This window comes from Monodelphis domestica, chromosome 2 (genome assembly GCF_027887165.1).
Source record: "Monodelphis domestica isolate mMonDom1 chromosome 2, mMonDom1.pri, whole genome shotgun sequence".
Classification (NCBI taxonomy): Eukaryota; Metazoa; Chordata; class Mammalia; order Didelphimorphia; family Didelphidae; genus Monodelphis; species Monodelphis domestica.
In genome coordinates this window covers 202,580,676-202,607,163 of record NC_077228.1, presented here as the reverse complement: position 1 = coordinate 202,607,163, position 26,488 = coordinate 202,580,676, and the positions used below count along the sequence as shown (strand labels likewise).

Sequence of the window (26,488 nt, the reverse complement as noted above, 5' to 3'; positions counted from 1 at the left end):
AAGAAAAATTTAAGAAAAAAAGAAAAGCCTGGAAAGATCTACATGAATTGATGCAAAGTAAAATGAACAGAACCAGGAGAACATTGTTCACAGTAATAGCAATATTATGTGATAAACACTCATGAATAGCTTAGCTATTCCTAGCAACACAGCGACCCAAGAAAATCCTCATGATGAAAAGTGCCCTCTGCCTCCAGAGAAAGAATTGATGGGAACAGAGAAGATATTATATATTTCACTTAATTTCTTCACTTTTCTTTTTTTTCACTTTTTTACAAGTAGACTAATATGGAAAAATGTTTTATACTATTACACATGTAAAATCTATGTCAGATTACTTGCCATTTCAGGGAGGGCAGAGGGGAAGGAGGAAGGAAAGATGAGAATTTGGTTCAAACTTTTTAAAAATGAAGATTAAAAAATAGTTTTTTATATAATTGAGAAAAAATATAAAAAATGTGTTTCCTTACCCAAAAAAATTCTTAAACAGACTGGATGACCATTTGTCAGGTATCTTAAGAACTAAGATGTATTTCTGGCAGAGGTGAGACCAGGTGGCTGCTGAGATCCCTTCCAACTCTGAAATTCTGTGATTCTCTAGCTGTTCTGTTATTCATGGGATCAATGCCTCAGTCATCTCAATCCCCTAACTCAACACCTCCTTCCAACCTTGAAACCTCTGCTCAGGCCTTAAAAAAAAAACCCAAATAATAGAAAAACTGGTCAGTTACCTCCTCCATAGGTGACCCAGGATCACCTCTATATGATTGTCTTCCCCTCACCCCAATGCTTCCAAGTCTTTATTCTCTCCCTTGAGGTTGTTAAATTGCTGTTTTCCAATCAGTTGTGCCAGGGCTCTTGGGTACGCTGTAAAGATCTCCTTGGTATATCTCAGAGGATGGGTTCCTTGTGGCCAATTTCTTACCAGGAGGATGAGGGGGCTGGTGAGCATGGCAAACAGAGGGACGTCTCTGTGTTACTTTGAGTAGGTGTATCTGCTGGGAATGTGGCTGAATATAAGGAGATGTCTGGATGGACTGATTGGAATTGGGAAAGGATGCTTCCCTGAAGTGTGAGCAAAAACCATATGGAAATATTATTGTAGGCTGTGCAAGGAAAGGAGTTGTGTCTCCATTAACCATCAGTTCACTAAGGACAGAGACTGTGTTTCCCTTATCAGATAGGGGGAAGAGGGAAAGGGTGCTCCCTGAGCTGGTGTTGGATTTATCATTAGGGGACCCGGGCTGGAATCCCAGCTCTCCCACTTAATAGTAGACAGTTCACCTAGCCTTTCTGGCCCTATTTCTTCATCTATAATATGAAGAGACTGAATAAGAACCTCTACAATCTCTTCTAATTCTCCATCTGGTATCTTCTGATTTATAAAAGAGGCTATCTTTTCCATCAGACTGGGGGCTGCCTGAGGGCATAGACTGTGCCTTTCCCAACAGGCTAGAGGCTCCTCAAAGGCTGCAAATATATCTCTGGCCTCAGTGGATAGAATGCTGGTCTGAAGTCAGAAAAACTCATCTTTCTGGATTCAAAACCAGCCTCAGACACTTATCAGGTGGGTAATTCTGGGCAAGACACTTAACCCTGTTCGTCTGAATTTCCCCATCAGTCAAATGAGCTGGAGAAGGAAATGTCAGACAATATATCTTTGCCAAGAAAATCCCAAATGGGGCCACAAAGAGTTGGACATGACTGAAATGATCCGAACAACAACAACAAATCCTATCTCTACTCAGTACCGTACTTGCTAAGCTGGAGACCCAGAAAGAAGGCAGAAAGTGAAAGAAAAGGTGATAATAGTTTCTATCTCACCCTCCTCCCAATGAATCTGTCAGGGTCAAGAGAATGACTCACTAGCAGTTGAATTTATTCTATAACCCTTTTCTTTTCCACAGACAAATTTCTCCTGACTCTATGAGATCACAAGTATTCCCCTACTTTATATTCAACTACACCATATAGGTAAATTATAAAGTTATTCTGTTTCTATATTATTTCTATTTTCTTGCTGACCAACTATAATATAGGAAATGTGATCTTACAGCAAAAGGTTCCCAATCCATGGGCCTGGCTGAGGCCAAGGCTGGGCATCTGAGATTGGTGCAGAGCACTGGGCTTGGAGTCAGGAGGACCAGAGTTCAAGTCTGGCCTCAGACACTTTCTGTCCCTGGGCAAGGCACTTCCCTCTGTTTGCCTCAGTGCCTTGGGCATGATGGAAAACAACTGAACTAGTTAACTTCAACAACTGTGCCTGCTGAGAAACACAGTCCCCAGGTAAGCCACTCCCCTTTGCAACATTGGCTCTAGACCTTCCAGTTCTGTAACCCGCATTCTACCTCAGTGCCATGCAAGTGCGCACGCGTGCACACACACACACACACAGAGGTATGTATCCAATATGTTATTGTTTGGTCATTTCATGACCCCATTTGGGGTTTTCTTGATAAAGTTGCCAGAGTCATTTGCCATTTCCTTCTCCAGTTCATTTTACAAATGAGAAAACTGAGGCCAACAGGGTTAAGTGACTTGCTCAGGGTCACCCAGCTAGTTAAGTGTCAGAGGCTGGATTTGAATTCAGGATTAGATTCAAGCCTGCATTCTATCTACTGCAGCACCTCCACCCAATATATATCCATCCATACACACACACACACACATATCTTTCTATCACTATATATATGTATATATAGAGAGAGAGACACACACACATACATGCAAATTTTCTTTCTCATATTTATATTCTCAGCACTTAGCAAGGTGCTTGGCACATAGTAGGCACTTAACATGTACTAACTGAAAAATATATAATACATATTTTGTATATTTAGAAATAAAACTCTCTATACACACATGAATACTATGTGTACTTTAATCCCTCTCAAATATATTTATATTCACATCCATTTTGCCTCATTGCTTTACTGTATGTATATATACGTGAGCATGTGGAGATGGTGCAGAAAGGGAAAGAAAAAGTGATCATAGTTTGAATATGAGTAAATATTTATGTGTTTCACATATATTATATATAATCTGTATATTATATACATTATATAGCCATATCTACATACACAGACATATATCCAGGGAGAGAGGGAGGGAGGGGGGTGGGGAGGGCAGAACAGGACCATAATAAGCAACCAACCACATCTCACCCTCTGAGTCCATCCATCCCCTTTCCCTGACCACAGCTCTCTATGTTGCAGATTTTGTAGATCTGTATCTGTAGATAGATACACACATATATACACACACAGACACACAGGAGCTGGGTCATATGATTACTACTGGGCTCGTAGGGGCTGTGTGATTCTCATTCCAGCCTCAACATTCCTTAAGCTTGAGCCACTGTGTTATACAAATTAAACCGATTCCCTGCTTTATCCATAGTGTCAATGTCATATTCTATACACTGAGCATAGAAAATGCATAGAATTTGCTTTGTACACCTTAAAGCATTCTTTCTCTCTCTCTCTCTCTCTCTCTCTCTCTCTCTCTCTCTCTCTCTCTCTCTCTCTCTCTCTCTCTCTCTCTCTCTCCCTCCTCTCTCTCTCTCCCTCTCTCTCTCTCTCTCTCTCCCTCTCTCTCTCCCTCCCCCCCCCTCTCTCTCTCCTCCCCCCTCTCTCCCTCCCTGTCACTGTCTCTCTCTCTCCCCTCTCCACTCCATCTCCCTCCTCCATCCCTATCTTTATGTTAGCAGCCATAATGATTAGTTCTGGCTAAGAATGATCCTGAGAATTAGGTACCAATGCTGTAAATGTGACCATACATATCTTTAGCACTTTATTTACTTACTCTTTCAGCACTAAAACTTAGAAGTTTTAGCCCCTGACTTAACAGATTCTTTGGCTGACGGGTACCTTACAAGGCTGACTTATCTGTTCCTGACCTCTACTTAGACAACTCCCAACTAAATCATCTGAGCCGGAAGTGGAGCTTACACATTTCATTAAAGAACTTTCTGGGGAGATGCCACAATCTTTCTGTCAGCCCTTCCTGTCAAGAAGTCCTTCCTTCTTTCTAACCCTAATTCTGCCTGTTACAGCTTTCATTCTTTCCCTCCTGTGATGTGGGTCTCTTCTTCTATAGACCCTCCTCCATGGTTCTGGAGATGGTTATCTTGTTACCCCTCATAGGAGTGTTGGGGAAAATGATGGGCTTCCTCATACTTTGTTGGGGTGATCTTTGAAAGACAGACAGACAGAATCTGTAGAAAAGCCCATACACTCAGTGGATAGACAGTCAAGCCTGGAAATGGGAGGCCTTGGGTTCATATCTGGCCTCAGACACTTCCTATCTGTGTACCCTGCACAAGTCATTGAACTATTATTACTTAGCCCATACCACTCTTCAGCCTTAGAACTGATACTTAGTATCAATTCTAAGATGGAAGAAAAGGGTTTTATAAAAAAAAGAAAGGAGGGAAGGAAGAAGAGAGAGGAAAGAAAGGAAGGAGAAAGAGAGAAAAGGAAGGAAAGGAAGAAAGAAAGAAAAAGGGGGAGGAAGGAAGGAAGGAAGGAAGGAAGGAAGGAAGGAAGGAAGGAAGGAAGGAAGGAAGGAAGGAAGGAAGGAAGGAAGTTCACACACAGAACCTTTCCAATTTGTCAATTGTTGTTCTCCACTGATACACCTTTTAGAAGTCAGTGCCCTCACTACACCATGACAAGATTTGGGGATGAAACAAGCAAAGAAATAACACTAGTTCATTTTTCTCAAGCACACCAAAGGCTCCCTGGGAGAAGGAGGCAGCAAATGAGTACATTCTTATCCCTATTTTACACTGTAGGAAGGAAAGAAGATTTAAAAGTTAAGTGATTTATCCAAGGTAACACAGCTAGTGAGTACCTAGGACAGTACATAAATCCAATCTATGGACAAGTTCAGTGCTCCTGGATATATATATATATCTCACTGGGATGCTGGTAACCTGAGCCAAATCAAATCCCCTAGCCACCAATAATAAGCACATAACAATTTTCAGTTACTGTAATATCCACATAGCTTAAGGGTAGCAGGAGTTATATTCAGCTGAGCTCTTCTTCACTCTCTCCAGAACACGATGTCCAGGGAGGAGGTAGGGAGGGCAGGGAGGTCAGTCAGAGCAGGTCTTGTTCTGGAGCCAAGGAGTCAGCAGGAGATAAGGCATGATCAGTCAGTTGGACAGAAGGGGGAGGAGGAGAATGGGGAGGAACAGATGGTATCATCTCCTCCCTTCTTTCTAACTCTCTATAACACTCCTGAGCATTTTATTCCCTACATTTCCCGGAGAGGTAAACGACACCAAATTCTGAGCTGTGAGATCTAGAAGGCAAGATCTGACATCCTACCAACTTTTTCCCTATTAGGTGAAGTAAAGGCATAGAGGAGAAGCTGTTTTGGGTAACCAAGCTCTATCCCTAGTAAGCAAAAAAAAAAAAAAGCCAAGCTCATTATCCCCAGGTCAGCCCATCATGCCCTTGCCCCTTTGATCTCAAGCCTATAGTTCTTTTTTTTTTTTTTAACCCTTACCTTCTGTCTTGGAGTCAATACTGTGTATTGGCTCCAAGGCAGAAGTGTGGTAAGGGCTAGGCAATGGGGGTCAAGTGACTTGCCCAGGGTCACACAGCTGGGAAGTGTCTGAGGCCAGATTTGAACCCAGGACCTCCCATCTCTAGGCCTGGCTCTCAATCCACTGAGCTACCCAGCTGCCCCCTCAAGCCTATAGTTCTTAAAGGTCCCTGCAGAGACAATTCGCCTGGCACATATTCCTAACACTCAGAAAATCCTTTCTGGACCTGCCCTAAATCTGGCATATGGTAATTCTGGCTCCTTTCTGATATTCTGCTCTCTGCCCAGTACCTCCTGGGCACCTCACTCATCTTGGTCAGTCCCCTTCACGAAGGACTAGCAGCAGGAAAAAAACAAAACAAAACAATGAATAATATGCATTTCTAATTGTCTAGATTAATTCCTTGTTCATTTAAGTCAGTTTTTCCCAAGTCTGGGTCTTGCTCCACGTTGGGTAGGAGTTCTGTGAGAAAATGTGCACAGGAGCCACTATTTTTCCCTGTAGGATATTAAATGAGAGCAAAAGTGGGCAGCTGGGTGGTAAGGTGGATAGAGTCCCAGGTATGGAGTCAGCAAGACCTGAGTTCAAATCTGGCCTCAGAAACTTACTAGCTGGGTGACTCTGGGCAAGTCACTTTACCTTGTTGGCCTCAGTTTCCTCATCTGTAAAATAAGCTAGAGAAGGAAAAGATGGGCAGATTACTCTAATATCTCTGCTGAGAAAATCCCAGACAGGGTCATGAAGAGTTAGGCACGACTGAAAATAATTAACTACAAAAATATGATATAGTAGATGGACAGTCAGCCCTGAATGATCTGGGTTCAGCTCCTGCCTTGGACACATCCTGGCTGTGAGCTCCTGGTGCTTCAGTTAACTCTGATAGACTATAAGTTACAGAATGGTGAAGAGCATTTCTACACCTTAAGTTCCCCAAACCAGCGGGGAAAGACTGAACAGATCCAAATCAAAACAGCTCCAGTTCAAAAAATATTTTAAATAGGAAATTATGTATGCACAAAATTACTTTTTCTATGGGTCCATTTGGGGCATAAATAAGACTTAGGAATATTCAAGTAATGTCTAATCTTGGTCTCTGAGAGGAGCTGAGAAAGCAAGTTTCTCCTTTCCATAGTAGGGAAGTGATCGTTGGCAGATAGGTGTGGGCTCAGTTTACTTTACTGTTTGGATAGGGATGTGTGGGTGGGGAGTGAGGGAAATATAACACCTGAAAATGACTGTGATATAAAAACAAAAGGCATTGATCAAACTTATTCTGAAGTTAAGATGGACTTAATTCCCTTTATTTTTGCCTCTTATTTTGTCTTCTTCCCTCCCTTTAGGAACCAATTCCTAATACTATCAACATTCATGTATTCAATTAATGTATTTCCAGGGCAAAAGTGTTATCTGGTCAAATAATTTTAGGTCATGGATTGATCATGGGACTTAGATATAGAAGTTGAAAGCAAATAGGCTGGATTTGAGGTCAGGAAGACTTGAGCTCAAATCTGCCCTCAGACCCTTACTAGCTGTGAGACCTTAGGCAAGTCACTTAACCTCTGGCCTATCTCAATTGGCTCATCTGTAAAATAGGGATCATAACAGCACCTACCTTCTATGGTTGTTATATTGATAAAACCGGATAATATCTGTGCAGCATTTAGCACACTTAAGTTAAAAGCTTAATGGAAGTTTGTAGGGGTAGTTAGGTGAGTTCAAATTTGGCCTCAGAAACTTCTTAGATGTGTGACCCTAAGTAAGTCACTTAACCCTAACTGCCTGGCCCTAACTGCTCTTTGGCTTCAGAATAGATATCTAGTATTGATTCTAAGACAGAAGATAAGGGCTTAAAAATTAATAAATAATATATTAATTATAAATTATATAATTAAATTTATAGAAATATATCTAAATCTAAACAAATCTAAATATATAAAATTATGTAAATATATAATTATATATAAATAAAATTAAAAGGTTTATGGATATCACTTGGCAGGTGAAGAGAGGAAAAGATTTGACTAAAGTCACTTTGGGAGCAGGGTGCAGATCTGAATCTGAGTACTTGGGTTCCTAAATCCAGGCTTCTTTTCACTATCCTCCTTTGTCTTATACTTTGATTTGCTAATAAGCAAAAAGAAGGATTACTGGAGGGACTCCCCTAAAAGAGAATCTTTGCACTGAAAATGATAGCTAATTCATCTTGGAAAAAAAAAAGAAACTGAATGAGAGAACAAACAGAAAATTGGCATCAGTTACTGATGGGCAGAACCAGAAATTACAGCCAGAACCTCAGAATGTCAGAAATGGAAAGTCCATTCAGTCTATCCACCTCATTTAAAAATGAGGAAATCACAGCCCGGGGAGTTGAATCCCCTTGTCCAACATCACACAGTTGATTTAGAGGATTGAAGTTCTAGCACTAGAAGGGCATTTAGTATCAATCTACTTGTTTTTACAGATGGGGAAACCGAGGCAGGGGACAAGGAAGTGACTTTTAAAAGGTCATGCAAGTGGTAAGTTAGCAATACCAGACCCATGACTTTCCGTCCAGAGTTCTTTCTCCCAGGCTGACAGCAGCTGGCCTAGATGCCAGGTCTTTTGACTCATGGTTTAGATTAGAATGTCCTGTTAATAAGTTAGCCTTGTTGATTTTTCATCAAATCTGTCTGAGCACTCGAGTCCTCTAAGGCTGGCCAGTTGGTACCGATACCAGCCTGACTGGGTGAATGGTTGTGAAAGAGATTATTTCTCCTTTGGAGCCTGGGTTTTCACATCAAAGAGGGTTTTGTTGTTGTTGAGTCACCACGGTTGTGAGCTCCTGTTGACCCCATGTGGGGTTTTCTTGGCAACAATACTGGAACGGTTTCTCTAGCTCATTTTATAGATGAGGAAACCGAGGCATAGAGAATGAACTGACATACCCAGGGTCACACAGATAAGCATCTGAGACCAAATTTGAACTCAGATCTTTTTGACTTCAGGCCTAGCACTCTATCCACTGCCCCACCTGGAATGGTCTTGTTTGCCTGTATGATCTACGTAATAGGTATTTTATTCTCTTAGAGCCCCATTCCTCTCAGAGCTGCTAAAAGACCTTGGAGCAGCTAGGTGGATCCATGGTTAGAGAGCCAGACCTAGAGTCAGGGATGGGGGAGTCCTGGGTTCAAACATGGCCTCAGACACTTCCTAGCTATATGACCCTGGGCAAGTCACTTAACCCCTATTGCCTAGTCCTTAATGGCCCTTCTGCCTTGGAATTAATAAATTCATATTACTGATTCTAAGATGGAAGATAAAGGTTTAAAGAAACAAAATGAACTTGGATCTCATTAGTGCAGAAGATAAGGGAAGAAGGAAGGAAGAGAGAGAAAGAGAGAGAGAGAGAGAGAGAAAGAGAGAGAGAGAGAGAGAGAGAGAGAGAGAGAGAGAGAGAGAGAGAGAGAGAAGGGGGAGAGAGATAGTCAGAGAGAGAAAGGAGTCAGGGGGAGAGAGAGAGAGAGGAATAGAGAGAGAGGGAGAGAGAGAGAGGGAGAGAGAGAGAGGGAGAGAGAGGGGGGGAGAGAGAGAGAGAGAGAGAGAGAGAGAGAGAGAGAGAGAGAGAGAGAGAGAGAGAGAGAGAGAGAGAGAGAGAGAGAGAGAGAGAGAGAGAGAGAGAGAGAGAGAGAGAGAGAGGGAGAGAGAGTTTTTTTGAGGGGAAGGACTGGAAGGGAGCTGGTTCTTACCAACTCTGAACCAGCTGCACAGAGGGAGTTCCTAGCACCCGGTCTGGAAGCAAATTGATCTCCTTCATTATATTGGCCAAACGCACGGGTAGCTCCTGCCTCAGGAAGGTGAAGGAAGTTTTTTCACAGGCATTGCTAGAACCTGATGGGAGGAAGGAGAGGAATTGTCATGAGGAATCGGAGCTCCAGGTCTGCCTTCTCTAAGAGACAGGACTGATCAGCTCAGACAGGGTGCCTCATCCTGAAATGAGCTCATATTCGTTCTGCCTGGAGTCCCATAGGCACCAGGATAGAATGCTAGCTCCTTGAGGGCAGGGACTTTTCCTTGCTTGTCTGTATCACAGCATCTGGCACATAGGAGATGCTTAATAAATTGTTTGGCTACACTGATAGTCAGAGATGGAAGGATCCTTAGAGCTCAACCCCCTTATTTTATGGAGAAAATCCAGAACAGAATAGGCTTCCCTCAATTCCCACTGCTAGTGGCAAAGTCTAGATTAGAATCTTGGTTTCCTGCCTCCCAATCTGGTGGTGTTCCTGCCTGTCCTCCCTGACCTCCACCCATCTATCCCTACCCTACAGCAACTCCATAGTTACCTCTACTCCCCAGGCCTCAATAAACAAGGTTCTCCTTCCACCCCCACCACCCCCCAGAAGCTAGTAATTTGGAAAGCAGGGAATGAAATAGGGAAATGCAACAGGTCCCAATACCAGGGCTTTGTTCCAAAAAGAGAAAGCCTGTGAATCTCAAGCTTCAGCAAGTCTCTGAGGTAGAATATTGGCTTTCTTGAACAAGAGAAACTGAGATGGAGCAAGGAAAAATTGGAGGAGGGAAACGGGATTGTAAATTTGGTGCTGGACAGGCCCTCAGAGACCTTCTAAATCAACCTCCGTCATGTTACAGATGAGGAAACTGAGACCCAAGGGTGTTAAGTGATTTGTACAGTTTCACACAGGTTTAGGTTTCAGAGGTGAGGTTTGGATCTAGATCTTCTGACTGCTAAGCCAGTGAGGGCTTTTTCTGCTTTACTATGACACTATCTGGCTTATCTTGCGCTTGTATTTCTGTGGGAGTAGAGCTAAAGTTTGTCACTTTTGTCTTTAGCTGTCTTCCCCACAGAGGTCAGATGCATAGTGACTACCTGCCCTAACGCCTGAGAGGGAAATGGGGTCCCATCCTTGTCCTCTCTGTCCCCAGCTCATCCCTTAAGCTTAGGGAGCTCTGGTGGGGAATGAACTGATGAGGGGCAGGCAAAGGGAATTCTGGAGGTAGCTCAAAACCCAAACCAGGAAAAAATAAGGAGTGGCAAAAAAGAATCAAGAGCTAAGAGCAGGTGGTTAGCTGTCATAGTCACTCTAGTTCCTGATTCTTGCCAAATCCTGTCCTCGGCCCTCTTCCTCCTCTTTCCCCATCCCTTCCCCTCCCCTTTGCAATGATGAAGACTATAATCTGAGCCAGGCATCATCTCTTCAACCCTACAGGGATCTAGGAGACCTCCCTCCCCACCCCCAAGCTGTCACCAAAGAAGTGTCCAAGGGAGAGACCCAGGCACACACAATACCCATTTCATGAACCCAGCTAGTACAGTTTCTAATGGTCCACCTACCATCATGGAGACTGGTACAAGGTGATCCTGGTCTACAAGATGGGTAGGAGACCTAGAGGTGGTTTCCTTTTCCCTCCTCTACCCAATTCTCACCCACCCACCCAACCACCCACCCACAGAAGCTAAGTGTGTTTCTGTCCTTAGTTATAGTCCATTGCCTCACAAAAACAGCTTGGGAGCCCGGAGCAGCTTTGATCTTCAAATGTCCTTGTTTAGCTGGGCAGCCTTTGAGAGCTATGGAGGTAGGGGAGTGGGCTATGCAATTCATTACCCCACTTAGCCCCTAATACCTTTTTCCTACTTGCTATTAAGAGACCTCCCTTCACCTATCCCCCCCCCCCCCCATTCCCATGACGGGTCTTATCGGCCAGCAGTGTTTTCTCTCCTTATTTCCAATCCTTATAATGTTCCTGTCATGGTCTGCACAGGACCTAGGCATCCCACTTCCATATCAGAAGCCTTGTTGTTGACTCTCCCCATGGCTGGCCGCCACCCCTCCCCAGCTCTATCTACCTGTTATGCCAGATTCCTTTTCCCCATCTTTCCTCTTATTTCTTCCTCCTTGTTTCCTATTCCACCCTAACCTTGGATACCATATGTGGGGACACCCTTACCTAACAAATAATCCTTTAATACCTGGATCTACCCCCCCCCACCCTTTCTCCAACTCATCTCTGCCTAGCTTACCCCTCCCTCCCACTTCATTCTCCCTGAAAAATTCCTTTACAGTTTAAAAACCCTTCCTCCATCAATCTGGCCTGCAACCATCACCCCTCACCTCCAACTCTTCCCAAGTCCTAGTCTCCTTTTCTTTACCTCTTTTCTTCTTAGTTCTTTATTAACAGAACCCTCATTTAACTCTTATGAAAACTTGCTTTTACTTTCTCTAAATTTCCCCATAAATTACCCCTAATCTGGGGCTCTTCACCAATAACCCTTCCTCCTCTGGTCCCTTTTCTCTTCCAGTCTCCTCCTTAAACCTTTCTATTTGGAACCCTATTTCCCTGGCTGCTTCCCAATTTACCCTTCTCAGATTCAAGTCCTGAGCCCTTTCTCTGTCCAGCCTTTCTATTAACTCCTCCCAGACCAGAGCCCAACTCAACTGATCATCTCTTCTTTAACCTTTCACAGTCTTCTCTCTGTCTCTGTGTGTCTGTCTCCCTTTCTTCCCATTGACCCTTCCTAGCCTGGAGTCCCATTGGTTCTCCATTAACCCTTGCCAACCTGGAGCCCTTCTAGGCCTGGAGCTCTAGCTCCCCATTAACCTTTCCCAGACTGGAGCCCTTAACTATTCACTGATCCTTTCCAGTTGGGAGCCCTCTTATTCTCTATTGACCCTTTCCAGGCAGAAGCATCCCTTTGACTTTTTATTAACCCTTTCCATTCTGGAGTCCTATTTGAGTCTCCCATTAACCCTTACCAGCCTGGAATCCCCTTGACTCTCATTAATCCATGCCAGCTGGTAGCCCTCGCCTGTCTCTCCATGGCCTCTGCCCAGCTTGCAGCCCCTGTGCCCCCTCCCCGCCCCTCTACGCACCAAAGTCCAGAAACTGCTTCATGGACAGTGGGGACGGCGAAAACTTGCTGAAGTGCTCGATGTACTTGGGCGCCCCGGCCAGGGACGCGTTCTTTAGCAGCGCCCGAACCCAACGCATGACGGCGGTGGCAGTGACGACTATGTCAGCGGTGGCAGCGTTGGCGGCGGCCCCGTTTCGGGGCCCAGCTCTGCTCTGCTCTGGCTCCCGCTCCCGATCCCGGGCCAGCCACCTAGCCAGCTCCTTCTTCCCCTCCCCCTCCAACACAGCTTTAGCGACCTATGTTCCCTCAGCCAGTCACCTTCTCCCGTTCCGGCCCTCTCCAATCATCGCACACAAACAACTCTGGCGGGACCAATAAAGACGTGCTTCGGCACGTGGCTTCCCGGGGCGCCCGCCCTCTTAACCCTTTCTGGAAGGGATCCGTCGGATGTTGTGACCGAGCTCCCTCGGCGATCCCGCCCCTGAGGCTGGAGCTGTTAACTCCTCCCTCCCCGCAGCCCAACCCATTGGCCTGAGCCCTCCCCAAAGTTCAAGTTCAACCTTTCCAGAGCTGGGAACTGAGGTTAACTTGGGTCTTCGGCAATGCGACTGAAACTCCTGCGCTCCCCGGACGCCCCTACACACACCCCCTCCCGGATTCCCCGGGCTGAATGTGGGAGACCCCTCTCCCGCCCCGCATTCATGCCTCCAGGCCTGAGAGAGGTTTTTCTGGCTGAGAGTGACTCAGCCGAGCATTTGCTAGGAAAGAGGCCTGCAAGTGACAGTAACTGATTAATTCGGGTTTCTTTGGCTCCCTTGGTTATTCGGGAAAATGAAAATGTTATGTAAACACCTTATTTTCTGGTTAAAAGAAGCTCACTCTGGGTGGGCCTTAAAACCCAATACCGCCTCTGAGCGCGTAGAGATCCAATCCCCCTCCACTTTTGGCTTTTGCTTTTGGGGGTGGTGAAGGGAATCCTTACCCCCTTACATAATATGCACGCACGCCTACGCGCTCCTCTCCCTTCGCCTCTTACACATATACACACGCACACACGTGTCTCAGCTACGTGTAGGTTTCTTCTTCCCACTCCCAGCGTCACTCCTCAGGGTCACCCTGACTCTTTCAAGGAAAAGGCAATTAGGTGCCCCCTCGTGGTCACAGGTAGCATCACACAGGTGGGATCCAGGGGTTGGCATGGTGCCCAGTAATGTGACCGTCCCACCGCCCAAGAAATAAAGGGAAGCGTGGACGTTTCTTCTTGTGAAATTATCCACAGACTTGGCCCTCCTAAAAGCAGGGGAATGATATATATACAATGTATCCCTTTTATGAGTCATCTTTCCCCCGTTGGACTATAAGCTCCTCCAGCAGAGCCTGAGCTCAATAGAGACTTCTTTCAGTTAACTTTCAGAGCAAGGGACCCCCTTGAACCCTTGAGAACTAGCAGAGCACCAGAGCCCAGCAAACCACCAAGATATGTGTTAAAATACCAGTTCTGTAGTTGATTACTCCTGTGATTGTTCCTTAACTTTTCTGAGCCCATTTCCTCAGAAAGGGGATTTGAACTCTGTGAAAAAAAGCTACAATGGAACCTCTGGCTTCATTTAAAATTAACTCTTCCAAATATGAACCCTTCCTTCCCCAAAACAAGTTCATCAAATGTTTGGACAGCACTAAACTGAGAGAGATATATTGGACAAGAGAATCAGATCCAGGGGCACCTAGGTAGCACAGTGGATAAAGCATGGGGCCTGGAGTCAGGAGGACCTGGCTTCAAATCTGAGCTCGGAATTTCCTAGCTGTGTGACCCTGGGCAAGTCATTTAACCTCATTTGCTTAGCTCTTACTACTCTCCTGCCTTAGAATTCATTCTAAGAAAGAAAACAAGGTTTAAAAAAAGAGAATCAGCACCCAAAATATTTCAATAAGCTAGACAGAAGTTGAAACAGAATAATATGAAAATCAAGCTGGATAAATGTAAAGTCCTACAGGAGTTTAAAAAAAAAAAACCAGTGAATGAGTTCAGGATTGGTAAACCTGGCTAGAGAACAGTCCACAAGAAAAAGGCCTGGATGAAGATGAGTCAGCAGGATAAAGCAATAGCCAAAAAAGCTAATGGAATTTTAGGTTGAATTCATGAAGTATTACATCCTGAGGTATAGTAAGAAACCTGCTACAGCTACGTGGATCTCCTTTGGAAGATTTATGGAGGGTATGAGGTGTGTGTGTGTGTGTGTGTGTGTGTGTGTGTGTGTGTGTGTGTGTGTGTGTGTAATAGTAGGGGATAGTGGGGCATTGGATCTGAAAAGACCTAGATCCAAATCATTCCTTTGTCATTCACTATGTGTTTCTGGGCAAGTTACTTAACCTCTGTCAATCTCTCTTTCCTCATCTGTAAAAGGAAGGGGTTTGGCTCCCAGGCCCCTCAGGTCATTCCAGCTTTAAACCAATGATCCCATGAATCATACAGGATTTAAAGCATGGAAGAGTTTCTCCCTGTACTAGCAGAGACTTTGAATGAGACTCAAATCATCCATACCTTTCAAGTAATGGAGTTTGATCAGTGGAGTTCCCTGAACAGTTTCCCTGTGGGCAGAGCTCCTGCCTAGAATCCTTATAGCAACCAATTAACATCCATACACCCACCTGTCATTTTGACAAGAGTCCCAATCACCTTGATGAGCTTACAAGGTGTCCAACCTATGGAGTATCTGATAGGCACTTCCCCAGTCTTATCTCAACAAGACATCAATAGACATGCCCACACTTTCCATGAGGCAACACCCCTTGGATATTCCAAAGACTCACATACCTTGAAATTGATCAGGGGCCTCCCCTGGCAATCCCTCTTCCATAAGCACCTCATTAAGAATATAGAATAAAGAAGGCAATAGTCCCATTGTTCTCTGTCCCCAAAAGATCACACCTGGATATTTATTGTCCTGGACCCAAATCTTTGGAATGAGAGAAATACATTGACAAACTATTGCTGGCCCAAAGAAATTTTTGCACCAGAATAGTAAACGAACTAAGGAACCTAAGGAAAAAGAGATTTATCATACAGGGATTCATTAAAGGAACTAGGACTTTTTGTTTGGAGAATAGAAAACTGAGGGGGAGCAACTTGGCTTTTTTCAAGTATTCAAAGGGCTGACTGACTGATGGACTAGCATAAGTATGTTCTGTAAAATATAGTCATTTGAGACTTCCAGGGAAGCTGGTTGTGGAGAGCTTCCTACAAGAGTTAGAAGAATTCTCTCTATTCTTCTCTCCTTTAACTATGCAAGTGAGGGAGACCTCCCAGTCAGCAGTATGAGGCTCAGGACAGAGGTATACTCCAGACACAGAAAGGCAATACATAACCAAGGGAAGAGGCAGCTTCATCTGTTCCTTAAAGCTGGCAGCAACGATTATGGACTTGAGAGAGCTGGTTCTGGCAATCAAGAATCAAGGTATAGAGAGGAACAGACCCTGGGAGCCCAGCTGAGTAACCCACCCAGCAGAGACACTGAGCTCAAGGGTTGCTATATGAGGGTTCTACAAAGAAAGGCCTTCTAGACTCTGTAATACCAGGAATTGTGGGTTGACTTGGCCACTAATGTTTCCTACATATGTATACTACTATTGAATTCTCTATGTGCCCATTCCCATGACTAAAATATTAGTGGGAGAATATGTTTCAGGTTTGTAGAGAAAATTCTATATAATTACTGTTCTGATTATGCAGTCTTAGTAAATGCCATTCTTGTGTCTACTAGCTGGTTGTTAATTAGAAGCACACTGATAGGGGCTTTTGGGCTGTGGTGTTACAGTCTCATAGGACTCCCCCTAGAACTCAACATAGCAGTCACTCATTGAGGAATTAACCCACAAATGTGAGTAAAAATTGGCAAATAGCTCCTTGAGCTGATGCTATATAATGGAGTTATTTTTTTTTAATGGAATGGACTGAATCAGCAAGTAGTAAGTCCAAAATCTTGAAGTAGAGGCTAGATGGTCATTTGTTAGGTATGTTATAGAAGAGTTTTTCCTGTTCAAATGTGGGTTGGGCTAGCTAACATTCAAGACCCTGTTTGGCTCCAAGATTCTATGATTCTGTCTTCATCCTTCTTCACTCACCAAGCTGAATGGGGGTGTCAACAGGAAAAGCCAAAAAGGAATATGGGATTGGAATTGGAAAGTAGGTCAGATTATCTCTATCACCATCACCTTGCCTGTCTATTATTTGGATTAGTTAACTTCTCTGTTCCTTTCCACTTCTAATTTATGATGCTATAATGCTCAGATGTCTCCCAACAAAGGCCAATCACTCAGCCTATGCCAAAAATGCTTAACACTCCTGTCTTGCAGGAAATCTTCCCTAACGTGGCTTCACTTTTTCCATTCCCTAGACACTCTCATGACCATTATCTATTATCTGTTCCTTTTCCCTAGGCATGGATATAAAGACTCATAAATCATCCACAGAGTTGATAATTAACCAATGGGAGCTGATGAGATCACCAAGTGAGAGAATGCAGAGAAAGAAGAAAACTCAGGATAGAACCCTGGGAAACACTTCCAGAGAGGGAAGACTATCCAGTAGGTGGGGGTAGGTGGTCAGTGGTATAAAAAAACTGCAGAGAAGTCAATTAATCAATGTGTATTAAGCTCCCACTATGTGCCAGGCACTGCAGTAAGTTCTGGGGATGAAAAAAGAGTCAAGAATAAAGATTGAGAAAAGACCATCCAATTTGACATTCAAGACATCATTGGTAACTTTGGAGAGAGTTGAAATAATGAAGTCAATAGCTAGATTGCAAAGAGCTAAGAAGTGAATAAAGGGAGAGGAATTGGAGGCAATAAGTATAAATAGCTTTTTAAGGAGTTTGGTAGAGCTCCAGTTGTGCATCTCCAAATGTCAATTGGATATTTCCAATTGGATTTCCCATAGGTCTTTCAAACTCAAATTATCCCCACCCAAACCCACCCTTTTCTGAACTTCCCTGTTTCTGTAGAGGTCATCACCATCCTCTCAAGTTCACAGCTCAGAATCATACTTGACTCCTCATTACCTCTCACTCCACTTAACTAATCATTTGCCAAATCTTGTTTCTACTTCTACAAAATTTCTTGCATCTGCTCCCCTTTCTCTGCTCATATAGCCACCATGTTAGTTATTATGCCTAGCCTGGATTATTAAAATAGCTTGCTAATTGGCCTCCCTGATTCGAGTCTCTCCATTCTCCAATCTATCCCCACAGGGTCAACACAGTGATTTTCCTAAAATCCAGATCTGACTACGTCATTTCTCTATTCAATAAACTCCACTGGCCCCCTATTGCTTTTGGGAACAAATATAAATTCCTTCACTTAGTTTTTAAAGCCCTTCATAATCCAACCTTAATCTACTTTTCCAACATTATTATACATTATTTCCCATGCCATAGTTTTTGGTCCTACAAAACTAGGCTTCTTTCTATTTCTTACCCCATCTCCTTTCCTTTGCACTGGCTGTCTCCTATGACTGGAAATCACTCCTGCCTAGCCACTGCTTCTTAGAATCCCTCATTTCAGCCAAAATGCTGCTCCTGCACAATGTTCTACATGAAACTTTTCCTGACCCTCCCATCTACTGGTGTCTTCCTACCCCTCAAATCTGCCCTGTTAAGTATTTTGTATGAATAGGTATATGCCATTTCCCCAAAAAGAATGTAAGCTCCTTGAGGGCAGGTCATTTTCGTCTTTGTATTCTCAGAATATAGTAGGTGACTAATCAATATTGCTTGATTTCCATTGACTGGTCCCCTTTGAGCTTCCTGAGGGTAGGAAGGGGTCTCCCTCATCAACCTAGAAGCTCCCAGAGTGCAGAGACAGGATTATCCCCCATCAGAAGGGGGAAACCTAGGATGGCCCCAAGGCTCCAAGCAAGATTCCATCCCCAGGTCATGAATGGTACTTGACAGAAGTAGGACAGTAGTGGAGATACTGTATCTTACAAATCAGGAGCAGTTTATTGGTTGCCACCAGAAGCCTATATACAATGAAGGCACAAGGGCGGGGAGGGGGCTCCCCTGCTACAGTACCATGGAAGGGGGGATAGCGGGCCCAGGGTAGGAGAACAAACAGTAGCTTTTGATCCTAGCATCCAAGGGGCCAGATTCAAGAAAGGTCTGTTAACCTCAAGGTTCTATTGACCTCCCTTGGGTAGAGAAGGAAGCTATTTCAAGTCTTAGCCCCAGTGCTAAGCACTCTGAGGAGTACTGATCAAGACTTTGATCTCCAGGAACCACACTCTCCCTGTTGATCTCAGACCACTTCCTTATGATGAGGGGTTAGAGGGAGTGCAAGGGAAGAGTGGAGAAGCAGCTGTCATGGAGAGTAGTGGTAACAGGAGAGGTTCAGCAGGGGGAGGGCAAGGGCTTGTTTCCAAAGCCCCAGGCCCTACTCTACATTCATTCAGTCGTCTTTTTCTTTCAGCTCACCTCCTTCCCCCGTTAGCCCTGCTGGGATCCAGGATGGTCATTACCATTCCCCCCCTTTCCCACCCTTAGTCAGACAGAGAGGGTGGGTAGAGAAGTGATGGCCATTCCCATCTCATGCCTAGCCCATCTTGACGATCCCCCTTCTTTCTTCCATATCTCTCCTATCCAATCACATCAAAGCCATCCCTGATAGGGACCATTGGTCAGGCAGCAATCTGATCTCTCTGTTGAATGCTACATTTTCTGCAGGTTCAGCCTGTGGCCAAGAGGGAGAATGGAGGAAGCCTTTGAGAAGGATCATGAAGGAAGTCCTTTTGTTCAAGGACCTGTCAACTTCTTCCTCCAGCTTGGGAAGCAGGGGGGCAATTGTGTCTCTTTTGTTGTCTGTGAATGGCCAGTGGTCTTAGAGAGGGGCTTTCTCTGGCCCAATCTGAGCAGTCATCATTGCCCCACAAGAAGAGTCAATCCAGTGGCTATGGCTCAAAGTAGGTCCAGTGTGAATGTCAAGAGTGATTCTCCCCACATAAGCCTTGGGGGGCTTGATTCTTCCTGACCCCTCAGGATAAGGGGGTTAAAGCAAGGTTTTGGAGAAGATAGGAAGAGAATGGAGAGGGACATCTGGGTTTTGGCACCAGTGAGGACTGGACATTCCATGCATGATCATCACATGTATGCAAGTAAATCCCTTGAACATGGGTTCACATGTATGCAGGGACAAGGAGTAGAACGGATATGACCATAGCAAATATCCACAGTCACTCCTCACATCAAAGCCAGAAAATGGAGTCTAGTGAAGGGGAGGAATGGGTAGTCAGCATGTGGAGAGAGGGGAAGACAAAGAGACAGACAAGAGAGAGGGAGAAGGTTCAAGGAGATGGGGAGAAGGAGGAAGAGATCGAGAGGGATTCTTTTTAGGAAGGGAGGGGAAGGCACTTCCCTGGCCATAGTAGGGGTGGAAATGGGGAAAATGAATCCTGGACCCAAAGGTGCCAAGGACCAAGTGGTGTTCCCTGCAGGCAGCAGGAGGCATAACTTATGATAAATAGAATGGAAAAGGGTTGGATTTAGGGGAGGAGTAATGAAGATAGGCACAGATGGAAGTTTAGGAAAATATCAGTAGTATCGGTCCCGATCCTGCCAGTTGGTGACCCAGTGCTTCTTGTGGGGCAGTGTGCCCCCTGGGGGTGGGTACCTCTCCTCCTCCCGTATCCGCACAGCATGGTACTTTGGCATGATCCGGTAATAATGGGTCCGTTTGAAGAAGTCACACTATACAGGTTGTCAGGAGAGAATGAAAAAAAAGTAGAGAATCCCCAAGAAGGGAAGAGAGAAGATGAGGAATGTTAGTACCCAGTTATCCAGCTGTTTCTAGCTAGTAGGCTACAGACCCTCCAAGAAGAATGTGTCCTAACCCCCCCCCCCTTACTTGGTTTTCTAGGAGAAATTCCACCTTCTCTCTACTTCCCTTTCCCCAAAGAAAATACTCTTTGGTACCAGCTTTTCCCAGGGCTGTTTCCAGACAATTCTCTCTACTCTCTTCACCAAGTCAGGGTCTCTCAAAAATCAGAACCTCTCTCACCACAACCCAAAATTGCTTACCTACACCAACCCCATCCCTTCCCTCCCTTAGCAGGAGACCTGCTGGATAAAGAAAAAGTCCCTATAAGGAGGAGAAATCGAAAGAAATAGGCAGAATGGAACAGAAGGAAAGTAGAGATGGAGGGACAGAAACTGAGGTTCTTGAATAGGAAATGTTGCTGGGAGAAAGGAAGGGTGGGTCAGGAAAGAGATCCTAGCAATTCTAAGCAGAGCAATCGATGGAGAAAAAGCCCCAGGGAGGCTCTTTAAAAAGTATAGGATCATCCAGCACAGAATGTATCCAATAGTTCTCTGCCTCCTTCAGGGATCCCACTTGGCTTTGGGACCAGGGGAAGGGACCAAGATGGCCCTAGAAATTTGCTTCAGAACTCAAGATCGTTGGGGAAGGACCTACTCTGTTTCCCAATCTCTCCTTCAGTTCTGAAAGATAAAGAGATTCTATCCTGGGTGGAATGGAGTCAAAACAAGCTCAAACTCCTGTGGCCTTTCATACCCAAGAGATATCCCTTAATCTCACTTCTCTGGTTTGGAGAACAAGCTATGAAACTTGGAGAAAAGCAAGCCAGCTCCTTTTAGGGGCAGGGGGAATGGAATGGGTATACAGAATAGGGGAAAGGAATCCTTGATTTGAGTTTTTTATAGTCCTCCATTAAGCCATCAAAGTTCTTTCTCTTCCCAGAGTGGGTATTTAGAGCCAAGGTGAAGAGGAGAAATCTGAAGGCACCTTGGAAGAGTTGGGGATATAAAGAGGGAATTAGAGGAAGAGAAGATAGGATAGACTCAGACCCACAAAGACTGTAGGAATCTGAGAGGAAGAGGGTTCTTTGGATTTTCATTTTGTTAGTTTTAAATGGAAGGATTTACCCGGGGTGTGTGTGTGGGAAGGGATGGGTCTCCCCTCAGTAGTCATCTGTCAGCCTCTCCGTCTCAGAAGGCTGGCTCTTCATCTCCGCCTTTTGCCCTTTGGCTTCATACAGGGCCCGAGTGCTAGCTCGTTTGAAGAAGCCACACTGTGGGGGAGGGCGATGAAGAGTCAAAAGTGGGGGTGGGCCTGGGTGTGTTCCCACCTGAGTGGGTGAGGGGAGTCACAAAGACCACCAGTTGGGTGGATGGGACACTAAGGTCCCATTCCTAGGGCCAAGATGGGCTGGGGAAATCAGGACCTTGGATCCCATCACTTAGACCTATGGGGGTCACAGGGCCTAGAATCTGTGGACTCCTTCAGGTTCTCTTCTCCAACTCTGAGCTATACTCCTATGGCAAAAGCTTTCAGCTTGACTGATTGAAGCTATGTGGGGAATATCTAGCCAGGGGACTAGAGAGAAGTGGGGAGACGGGGCAGAAGGGGGCAGGAGAGGGAGAGAGAAGGGGGAAGGGACCTCAGGGGATGGAGATGAGCAGGGAGTCAGGATGGATGTGGAGTGTGGAGCCTACCTTCCATAGTAAGAGGATGATAAGCCCCAGCAGTAAGAGCCCGGCTCCCACAGACACCAGGATCAGCCACAACTCAATTTCAGCCGGAAGCTCCTCTGTCAGCTCGGAGTCGATGTCCACAGAAAACTGGTGTGGGTCAGCGGGCATGGGCAGAGGACAAGAGAAGGGTCACTGAGCAGGCCTCCTTACCTTTCTCGCTTCCTTTCTTCCCAGCCTCAGCTGTGGGGCCCTGCAGTTTGACTGCCGCCCAGCAGGGAGCGCCAGAAGGCCGAGAAAAAAGTCCTGCTTGCCCTCCAAAGGTCATCATGCCCATCCCCAGGATCCCACCCTGAAGGAGAATCTCTTCCACACACAAAGACCCTCCTCTCCCTTCCTTCTCACACCCCCAATTCCTGCCCCTTGCATGCGCACACACAAATGAGAAAGTTCCAGGGTCTGACTTGCTGTTAAAGATACTTCTTGCTGTCTTGTCTCAATTATTTTGAGTAGGATGTAAGGAAAAAGGATCTTTAGTGGAACAGAGAGGGAGGAAGGAGGGGAGGGAGAGAACATGAATCATATAACCATGGAAAAATATTCTAAAAATAAACAAATAAAATAATGTTTACAAAAATGAATCTTAGACTGGGAGTGAAAATACTGGGTTCTAGTCCTAACCACTACTACCTAACCTGATGCCAGACCCTTTAATGTCTCTGTGCCTCAATTTCTTCATCTGTAAATTAAGAAGGATGCTGGGGGCAGCTCGGTGGCTCAGTGGATTGAGAGCCAGTTGTAGAGATGAGAAGTCTGGGGTTCAAATCTGGCCCCAGACACTTCCTAGCTGTGTGACCCTCAGCAAATCACCTAATCCTCATTGCCTCACCCTTACTGCTCTTCTGGCTTGGAAGCAATATACAGTATTGGTTTAATACACAGGTATGGGTTTAAAAAATATACACATGATGCCATCCAGGACAGCTAGGTAGCACAGTGGATAGAATGCCAGGCCTGGAGTTGGGAGGATGTGGGATCAAATCTGACCTCAGGTACTTCCAAGCTATGTGACCCTGGGCAAGTCACTTAGCCCTGATTGCCTAGACCTTGCTAATTTTCTGTCTTAGAATTTACACTAATACAGAAGGTAAGGATTTGGGGATGGGGGAAGGGGGGAGAATGATGTGGTCTGGGGGCAGACAGCATCATTCTCCCCCCAATTCCTCAACAGGCAGAGATCAGGAAGGAAATATCTTTGATTGTCATGATGATGGAAATGGAAAAACTTGGGAAAGTCCTGTATAAATAAAGCCTTCTGGGAAGGAGTAGACCATAAGTGAAAGTAAGCACACCCTTTTGTTCCAGTTTGTGACTCACCCATGTCGTCTTGTTCTCCATATTGATGGTTGGAATGTTGGTTCGGAGGAAGAGCGTAGCCTTGCCATCCACCCTGACCCTGTCAAAATCACTGTAATCCTGCAATGGAGGGTGTAGGGGAAAGTAAGAGAGCCAGCCGGTGTTCCCCAGGACCCCCTCCCAACCCAACTGGAAACAGAACCCTTCTACCCAGACAGCACCAACAAAGGGTCAGACACAAGGGTAGATTCAGGAGAGGCGGATCTTGTATGCTCAGGTCCATCGCCTGTGTATACAGGCTGACCAACAAGTTCCCTTCTGGTCCCCAAAATGTTTCTCGAGCCAGTTTTCCCCACACACTGACTGAATCCCGGAACATCAATGACATCTCTCACACGTGGACAAAATTTCACAGAAACGTGTGAACTAAAGTTCCTCTACACTTGCTACGCCATTACACACAGTCCCACGAGATCCACCAAAAGGAAGCCAAATGAAGATGTCAGAATTCTACAATGGCTGGGCCAGGATGCCTGACCCTATTGTGACCCACCTGGCCAAACCATTTCATTCTTTCCTGTTTATCTCCCCCAAATGTCTGAGCAGAGACGGGGGAGCACTGGTGAGCTTGGCCCCTCCTGCGATGGTCACTAACCTCAATGAAGGTGCTATTCCATACTCGGCCATGCACCGTCATAGTTGAAGGCACCGAGACATCAGGAATTGGGCACTCCAGCCACACACAGTGAGCTTGATTGTTGGTACATGTCTGGATTGAGCAAAGAATGAATAAGGGAGTCTTCTCCAGAGAGCTCGGTCCTGCTTTCATAGCCATTCCCCTCCTGGTCCTTATTCTACCTACTGATTTAGCCAAACAAACAGGTCTCCATACCCCTCCCCCCATCCATTTATGGACCTACTGTGTGCCAAATACTGAGTTAGGTACTTGGGACAAGATGAAAACGAAAGTTGACATACTCAAAGAGCTTATGTTCTCCTTGTGGATGGAGGGGCACAGAAAGAGAGGAGAGTCTTGAATAGACTGATTGACTACATCAGATGTACCCATTCCAACTTCCCTTCTTTTCCAATCCTGCTCTGCATGCTCCATTCCTCAAAGCTTTCTCTGACTCCTTCGGACCAACCCTGCTCTTTCTAACTCATTAAAAAAACCCAATACCTTTTGCCCTAGAATCAATACTAGCATACTTACTATCAGTCTTAAAGCAAAAGAGTGGTAAGGGCTAGGCAAATGGGGTAAAATGACTTGCCCAAGGTCATCCAGCTAGGAAATGTCTGAGGCCAGATTTGAACCTAGCCTCTCCAGGCTCCAGGCCTGGCTTTCAATCTACTGTGTTACCTTACCTAGGAGCCCCACAATACTGGCCTCCATAATACTCTTCCATCTCCTGACTCTAGGCATTTTTACTGGCTGTCCTCCATGCCTCTAGTTCTCTTCTTCCTCATCTCTTCCCACTGGCTTCCCTAACTTCCTTCCAATCTCAACTAAATCCCATCATTTTCAAGAGGCCTTTATCCCTCTTAATGCTGCTACCTTTCCTCTTTTGATTATATTCAATTTATTCCATTTATCTCTTGTTGGTACATAGTTATTTATGTCATCTCCCCCATTAGGGAATGTAAGGTTTTTTGTCTTTTTTTTGTATCCCTAGAATTTAGCATATAATAGGTACATAATCAATATTTGCTGACTTGATTTGACTTGAACATAACTTTCTTTCTCTTTATTATTTTTGTGTATAACTCTTACCTTCTATCTTAGAATCACTACTGTGTACTGGTTCCAAGGCAGAAGAACAATGAACACTAGGCAATGGGGAATGGAGGCTAAGTGATTTGCCCAGAGTCACACACCTAGAAGTGTCTGAATTTTAACCCTCATGCTCCTGACTCCAGGCATGGCTCTCAATCCACTGGGGCCCCTTGTTTTCCCATTTCCTTTGCTTTAAAATGAGATGTACTAAATGATTTCTGAGGGTCTTTTCTGCTCTAAGTCCTATGATACTCTGAATGAATCTGTCCAGCCACCATAATAATTTTGGGATTGGAAGAGGAGTCCCTCTTCAGTCCAGCTAGGCTGGCATCATTCCATCAAGCATCAGCCCCTTTCTTCAAGCCCTCACCAGCAGAGTCTCTGACTTTGCCTTCTTGGCAGTAGCCAGGGTGATGGGAGGAGGAGCTTGCGGCTCTCCAGGATCTAGCTCCCTTCGCCGTCGTCTCTGGGAAGGAGATTCATCCTTAGAAATCTGGTGGAGAAAATAGTAGAATTAGAAAGAAAGGAAAGAATGAAGGAAGACAAAAAAAAGGAAGAAGAAAAGGAGACCATATAGATGGGGAGAGGAGGATAAAGGAGAAGAAAGGAGAGAAAGGAGAGCTAGTCTGGCCTGAAGAAAAGGAAGAGGGAAAGTCTGAACAGGCAAAGCTCATGCCTCATCTTTTCAGGCAGGGCTGACCCTATGTAATAGGTAGAGATGGTATCTGGATCCCAGATGAGGTAGGTGGGGGGTGGTGAGGGGAGGGATTTGCTTACAGTAAGGTTGAGGGGGTTGATAAGGTCCCCAGGTGGCTGACAATGCCAGGTTCCATTTCCTTGGATGATGATCTCAGTGGGGTATAGAAGCCACTTGCCATTAGTGACTTCATAGGGCCATTCCAGACCCAGGAACAGAGTTCCTAAAGCTGCCAATCCTTCATCCATTGGGCCTATCTGTGAACAAAGAAGACCCCAACAGGGATGTCAGTACCAAGGCTACCACTCCAGAATCACTCCCTCTCCTTTAATGTCAGATCTGACATTACTACTCCCCACTGGTCCTTTCATCCTTGGGTCAACATATTCCCCCTGCCAGCCTTTCCTGATGGCTCCTTCCTTAACCCATGACCTCTCAATCAACCCTATCTCTCCCCCAAAGACCCAAGCTGCTCCCTACCACCATCTTCAGACCCACCCCCTCTCCCTATCTGACCTAACTTTCCATACCTGGAATTCCAAGGTGATTGGGCTACCCACATCAGTGACATTATTCATGCCTGACTCTCCCATCACTGTCCCCCCAAAGTAGCTCTGTAGACGGTGATTCACCCTGTGCAGGGACAGATAGACACTTGAATGTGTGTGGAGGGGGGAGGTAAGGGGAAGACAGGGACAGCAAGGACAGGTAGAAGAGATGATAATAGGGGGAAACAGAGAAACTAAGGAAGGATAGAGAGGCTCCAGGACAGAAA

General features: G+C 45.2%; 2 protein-coding genes across 4 annotated transcripts in view; both read right to left on the bottom strand.

The window, feature by feature from the left end:
* The window catches only part of PDK2 (pyruvate dehydrogenase kinase 2), a 31,601-nt gene extending 18,713 nt beyond the window's left edge, over positions 1 to 12,888 (bottom strand). Inside the window, exons 1-2 of one of the 2 annotated variants that reach the window (XM_007482398.3) lie at positions 12,430 to 12,888; positions 9,286 to 9,427 (exon numbers count right to left, since the gene is read on the bottom strand). In XM_007482398.3, coding sequence (XP_007482460.2) covers positions 9,286 to 9,427; positions 12,430 to 12,547 — 260 coding nt within the window. In that variant the 5' untranslated portion in view covers positions 12,548 to 12,888. Of the gene's footprint in view, positions 1 to 9,285; positions 9,428 to 10,892; positions 10,920 to 12,429 lie in introns of those variants that run through there. The other variant, XM_056816896.1, reaches the window with a different exon arrangement.
* Positions 12,889 to 18,383: 5,495 nt separating this feature from the next.
* The window catches only part of ITGA3 (integrin subunit alpha 3), a 44,166-nt gene continuing 36,061 nt past the window's right edge, over positions 18,384 to 26,488 (bottom strand). The window contains exons 19-26 of one of the 2 annotated variants that reach the window (XM_056816892.1): positions 26,244 to 26,346; positions 25,794 to 25,970; positions 25,387 to 25,509; positions 23,898 to 24,011; positions 23,264 to 23,362; positions 21,911 to 22,036; positions 21,341 to 21,486; positions 20,009 to 20,146 (exon numbers count right to left, since the gene is read on the bottom strand). In XM_056816892.1, coding sequence (XP_056672870.1) covers positions 21,376 to 21,486; positions 21,911 to 22,036; positions 23,264 to 23,362; positions 23,898 to 24,011; positions 25,387 to 25,509; positions 25,794 to 25,970; positions 26,244 to 26,346 — 853 coding nt within the window. In that variant the 3' untranslated portion in view covers positions 20,009 to 20,146; positions 21,341 to 21,375. Of the gene's footprint in view, positions 20,147 to 21,340; positions 21,487 to 21,910; positions 22,037 to 23,263; positions 23,363 to 23,897; positions 24,012 to 25,386; positions 25,510 to 25,793; positions 25,971 to 26,243; positions 26,347 to 26,488 lie in introns of both variants that reach the window. The other variant, XM_056816891.1, reaches the window with a different exon arrangement.